Genomic DNA, 6663 nt, shown 5'->3' on the forward strand with positions numbered 1-6663 from the left:
TTTAATAGAAAATAAGAGGCATTAAATGAAAAATGATAAAATATATTAAAAACTCAGGGTCCTCCTATATACACGAATTTTTCGTGTATTTGTTGCATTGAATTGCGTGCCGAATTATTTTATCGATAAATATGTGTGCCGATTAATATGTGTGCCGAATTATTTTATCGATAAAATATAATATTACAATTTTATACCTTCGGTTTACATTGTAGTTTTAGAAAAGACCCTAGATTTTATCAATTTAAATCTTAAACCCTTAAAACTTTATTAATTTTGAAAACTAACAAGTAGAAACATATTAATTATTCATAAAAGTTGTTTAATTAAAATGATCTCATGAATACATTTATAAAAAAAGTAATAATGAATATTATTAAATATTAATAGAAAAAAATTAATTTGTTAAATAAGAAATATAAACTATGAAACATTAACAAAAATAGAAGGGATAAAAATAAAAATTTGGTTACAATTTCTTTCTATATATAGAGGATTCGTATTTCTTATATGGTACATTGAAAGCGACTTGCTGAAAGTAACTTTCCTTAAAAGCAAATATATGATATTTGTTAAAAATATAGATTTTATTAAATGACAAGTTGGAAAGAATGGATGGGTGACACATATTATGAGGTATTTGTACTTAACCTTTCTTATTATTATTATTATTATTATTGTTATTATTATTATTATTATTATTATATATTTTTTTCTCTTTGTTATGTTTAGAGAGATGATATTCATCCAATGGAGACAAATGAAATAGATGAAAATAATAGCTTCAATGAAAGTAACTATTTTTTCGACGACACATCACCATTCGAAACGGATATTCATCCAATGGACACAAATGAAACATATGAAAATGAAAGTTTGAACGAAAGTCGTTATTTCTTTGATGACACGTCACCCTTCAAAACAAATAAGGTATAAATTCATTAGTATGTTGTTACTGTAATGTAAGCATCAAGTGGATTTGTCTGCTACTGATAATAATATAATTGTCAGGTGTTCAATTCTCGTCAAGAATTGATGGATTGGGTGCAAAATATGGCAAATACTTTAGGTTATGTCATCGTCATAAAAAATTCTAAACGTAACTTTAATGTTGTATTTCAATGTGACCGTGGAGGTACATACAAAAGTACACAAATCTCCAAAAAAAAAACAGGGACAAAAAAAATTAATTGTCCATTTAGCCTACAGGGTAAATATTCGTCAGTAGATAATTCTTGGAAGATAAAAATGATATGTGAATTTCATAACCATGAGCCGTCATTATATTTAGAAGGTCATCCTTATCCACGACGACTAACTGAATATGAATGTCGAATAGTGGAAGATTTGTTGAAAAAAAATGTCAAACCAAAATCATTACATCAACTGAAATTTTTTATGTATTTCAGATGCATTTTCTTATCTAAACAAAACATGGTTGACACCACACAAAGAAAAGTTTGTGTCTGCATGGACCGATAAGTTTCTTAACTTTGGCAATCACACAACTAATAGAGCTGAAAGTCAACATGCCAAGTTAAAAAGATATGTCGAAACATCAAGATCAGATATCGCCAAATCATTGAAGCGTATTGCTGATGTTGTTGAGTCACAATACACAGGTATAAAAGCGAGTCTTGCGCATAACAAAATTTTCATTGTACATCGGTACTACGAAATACCACATCTAAAACCATTGTGTCGTTTCGTTTCAATTTATGCACTTGATATCATTTTCAAAGAATATGAGCGGTCCAAAGAATTTGGATTTGTTTATGAAAATTGTGGATGTCAAGTACGTACAAGTTATGGGCTGCCATGTGCGCATGAACAAGCTATATTTGTTAAAAAAGGTCATTGTGTACCGCTTCATTCAGTAGATAAGTTTTGGAAGAAACTTGATTTATTAGAATGCAAATCGTTAGAAGATGATAAATTGGGTTGTGCAGTTGAGGTAAATATGTTTAATGCTCATTACGAAAAACAATCAAGACCTGTTAAGTTAAGTTTAGCAAGGAAGTTACTAAACTTAATCACGCCGTCAACAACTTCAGTTTCTGAACCTGCTACTCACAAAAATACTCGTGGGCGCCCCTCCTTAAAGAAGAAACTTTTCAAGAAAACCCATATCGATTTAAACCACGACCCACCAACTCAACATCCACCACCTCAAGATCAACCGACTCAAGCGCCACCAACTCAATATCCGTCTCGACGTAGCATTTCTACTTATACGCCTGATTATATGCGGTCTAATTTGTTTGATCTAAACCAGGAGCCGGATAGGCACAGTACGTACTCGTTCCGAGAACCTCCAATGTTCAACTCAACTTTTAATCAGGAACAATCGATGCATAGCTCGTACTTCAACCAAGAACAAGTAATGTATAATTCAGATCCACTTATGAATGAAATTCCGTATGAATTTCATCCATATGTCACAAACATACAAAACGTGAGGGGAGATGGAAATTGTGGATTTCGTGCAATAGCTGCGTGTCTCGGTTATAGTGAAGATAATTGGCGTCAAATCCGCTTAGATTTACAGAATGAGTTGTTAGCACACCCAGCTGAGTACGCACAGATTTTTGATTACGATTTAAACACCATACACCACTCATTGAATTTCAATGGATCACATTTCGCACCAACAGATCATTGGTTGATTATGCCGGTCACTAGCTTTCTCATTGCTAACAAGTATAATGTAATAGTTATTTTTCTAAGCAAAGATAGTCCGTCAACATGTTTTCCACTATGGCTTGGTCCCCAAGACATCTCAACTCATAGAGTTGTTGTTATTGCTCTTGTTAGAGGTGATCATTATGTGAAGGTTGATTTACATGGAGGATATCCAATGCCTACTATTTTACCACTTTGGCGTCACAACAGATCATCACGGTCTGCTGGATGGGAAACTGTTTATGCTGCTCGCCTGAATTCCTACATTTCTCCATTTGCAACACACAATAATTGTAACAATTCTACAGTTATAATATCTGATAATTAGTAAAATCAAATTTATGTTTTGTTGTTTATAATTATTAAGATCTGTATAAATTAAAACAAAATTGTTATATATGTGCGATTCTGATGTTTCTAATATATATATATATATATATATATATATATATATATATATATATATATATATATATATATATATATATATATATATATATATATATATATATATATATATATAGAGAGAGAGAGAGAGAGAGAGAGAGATGTTCAAGACTAAAACCATTAAATAATAAAATAAATAAAAAATAAACATAAATTAGTAACTTTCATTAATTATTAAATGCCTTTAATTTCATTAATTATAAGGCTTAAGGAATATGTGGCTGTTATGTACCTAATATTAGGTATAGATCCATTAAAAACAATATAGTTTTAATAAAATACAATCAAATCTCTCTACTATCTTTCTTGTAATCATTTTCCATATAACTCTTACCTATATATATATATATATATATATATATATATATATATATATATATATATATATATATATATATATATAAAAGCTAAAGTTTCAAAAAGTATAAGGTATGATATGAAAATCAACTATAAATATAAGGGCATTTAATGAAAATTGTAAAGTAAACATTGATTTAGTTTAATATATTAAAAACTGTCAAAACTTCCGGTGATGTACATCAAGTCAATCAAAAATTCGTGCATTTGGAATTTAATTCGTGCGGTTAGAATTACCCTTCACAAGTTGTTGTATTGGAAGTATGTTGATGATGGTTTTTTGGCATATATATGTTGGAGGATTTTTGTTTATTGTGTTATTTTTAAATATGAAATGTGCGTTTATGTTCTTAGTTATATTAAATGAATGTGTTGATCTTCAATTTGAGAACTTTTTTGAATTTCTTTTGTTGAAAAAATGTTGTAAGTTAAAAGGATGCTTGCTTTAGTATACTGTGTACATTTTTGTACACATTGATAAGTGTGAATAGATAGCCTTTATTTGTGATAATGTTCGAAGTTTAAAAGATGTTGTGATACTGATAAGTGTGTGAACATATACTGCTTGTATTGTTTTCTGAGTTCGAGGTTCTTCTTATCGTACTACCTCTCACGATAAGAGTTGTTGATTTTTGCATATATATATATATTTTTTTTGTTATTTTGATGTGGATCAGTGGATGATACTATTTATATATTTTATTGTTAGTTGTCATTGTGTTTTATAAGACTATATAAATCAATACCCTAGGCAAGTTAATAAGAAGCCTAATCAATAAGAGTTCCACGAAATAATTTTGTTTAATCTGTTATATTTAATTATTATTTGTTAAATCTTATTTATACTAGAATAGTGTTAAAAAAACTTTTTTTGGGTTTATATTATACTATTATTCTCCGAAATATATCTGATCAATCGTAATTTAATTATTATATATTACATTATGACTTTATTTATTCCTACCCTTTATCACTTATCTCTAACCTTTAATCATTTTTTCAATCATTGTTTTAACTAATCATTTTACTTTTCTTTACTAATCATTACTAATTAAATTATGATTACATAATTATTATTAATAGTTTTTTTAAGATATTATTTTTATTTCAATTCTAGCACTCTCATTTTTATTAAGCTTACAAAATATATACATAATAATATATACAACTCATTTGTACGAGCTTACTACAAAATATATTATCGTCGATGTAATATTATTTTACTAAAATATTATTTATTTCATTTATTAAATAGATGATTTATAATACTATTTTTATAAAAGATATGTAAATATTTTTATTCAATTTTTTTTTTAAAAAAAAGTTAAAACACGACACAACAATGATAAAATAATATTTTAACGCAACAAATAATAAAAAAGTTCAAATATAAAATAATATTTGATGCAAAAAATAATAAAAAGGTTCAAATACATTCGCACTTAGTCTTTAATGTGTATCCAATGTGTTTCAGCAGTACGAGACCTAATTTGATTGTATAAATCAAAACGCGACCAATACATAATTTGCCATGTAGATGCAAACATACTTTTTTTTAACTTCTCTTTCTCTCGTTCTTAATCTGTCGGTGATACCAGCGGTTCAAGCGATCCCGACAAGGTTCCACGCTTCAGACGACTTTTCAGGCGAGGTTTCACGCTTCCGGCGAGCTTCAAGTGTTTTCCGACGAGGTTCACGCCTCGTGTGCAATGCTCGTTCTCCTTCTCTGGTACGGTTTCGGATGACTTGCTCCTTCTCTTTTTTTGTCTTTCGATTTTCTCTCTATATCTCACTATCTGATGGTGGTTAATGGTGGCCAGCGGATGTTTCATGCGATTTCCGGTGGTTTTTAGCGGCGGTGGTGATATACCGGCGGTTGTGAAGGTGGTGGTTGGTGGACATAAGAAATTTGTTATTTTTTTATTAATGATAATCACTTTATTTTTACTGATTAGTTTATATAAGATGTAATTATAATATGTTTATTGTTGTATTAATGTTAATAGTTGGTGGTTAGTTGGTGGTTTGTAAAGTGATTTTTCTTGGATTAACGGAAATACATATTCCAATACTTTGATTTTACTGAAAAAACTGAAATCTTAAAAGTCAAACACTTCTATTGAGAACATAAAATTTTCGGAACATGCATTGGTTGAAAAAAAGTAAAAGTTGTCAGGGAATTAATGGATCACCTAAAAAATAATTATTGCATGGGTAGAAATATAAAATTTGGGGTAGAAATAACGTCACCCTTTTTATATATATATGAAAACCCTTTTCTTCTAGTGCCGCCAATATGAAATTCATAGGGTTAAAGTTCTTCCACGTACCCCACACTATGAACATGCGCAAATGTGAATAAATCTTTCTGATGCCGCCTACAACCAATTCAGTCTGTTCGCGACCCAACTTACCATCAGGTTGATTTAATCCTTCTTACCGTCGTTTCTCCTTCAATGCTTCACCTTCTATATAAACCCTTTTCCTCTGGCATGTCTATAGCGTATTATTACATTTCCAAGATGCCATGTTCCTCAACATTCGGATCGTATCGGCACCACCCATTTGGGAGACGCTCTGGTTTCTCAGGTATGTGTATCAAATTCACAAGATGTCCAGCACGCCACGTACCCTATCTTCTAAATGACGACATGGGCATCAAACTTGATTCATCACTGTGTCGTATCTGCTTTAAATCTCTTCATTTGAAATGACAAGGCCAAACGTCAACCAATACTGGAACGACGCCAATCAAATTGGTGGACAAACGGATTAGGGTGAACCGACAAGTTTTCTTTCCAGGGCTTCTTTAATCGACACAAACTCTCATACGCTTCTTGAAGACAAAGGGTATATATATGCACCATATGATCTCCATTCCATTTAGATTGTCTCGAATGCTCTTTAGTTTGCCGCATGCATTCACTTTTCTGTATATTATCCTTGTCAATGATTGTTTCTTTGTTTTGCAGGGTCTAAATGGAGATGCTCCAAAGCGGGACAGTTCAAGGCCGAAGATGATGAATTTTCCTTAGATTACATGGTCACAAGGGTTTCTCTCTTATCCGAAAAATTGTTAGATTTTTTTCTTTGTTGAAATCACCGAAGGAACCGATGGTCAATGCTCTACTTATTCTTTATTTTCATTTACGATTCTTTTGAAACCCTAGCAGTATC

General features: G+C 30.5%; 1 protein-coding gene across 1 annotated transcript; it reads left to right on the forward strand.

The window, feature by feature from the left end:
- The first annotated feature begins 651 nt into the window (after positions 1-651).
- On the forward strand, positions 652-3010 carry LOC145127113 (uncharacterized). Its single transcript, XM_079062366.1, has 2 exons — positions 652-930; positions 1012-3010. The coding sequence occupies exon 2, from the start codon at positions 1961-1963 to the stop codon at positions 3008-3010; it is 1050 nt and encodes a 349-aa protein (XP_078918492.1). The 5' UTR covers positions 652-930; positions 1012-1960.
- Positions 3011-6663: the final 3653 nt, after the last annotated feature.

Source organism: Lactuca virosa, chromosome 7 (genome assembly GCF_052849685.1).
Source record: "Lactuca virosa cultivar CGN04683 chromosome 7, Lactuca_virosa_CGN04683_v6, whole genome shotgun sequence".
NCBI lineage: Eukaryota > Viridiplantae > Streptophyta > Magnoliopsida > Asterales > Asteraceae > Lactuca > Lactuca virosa.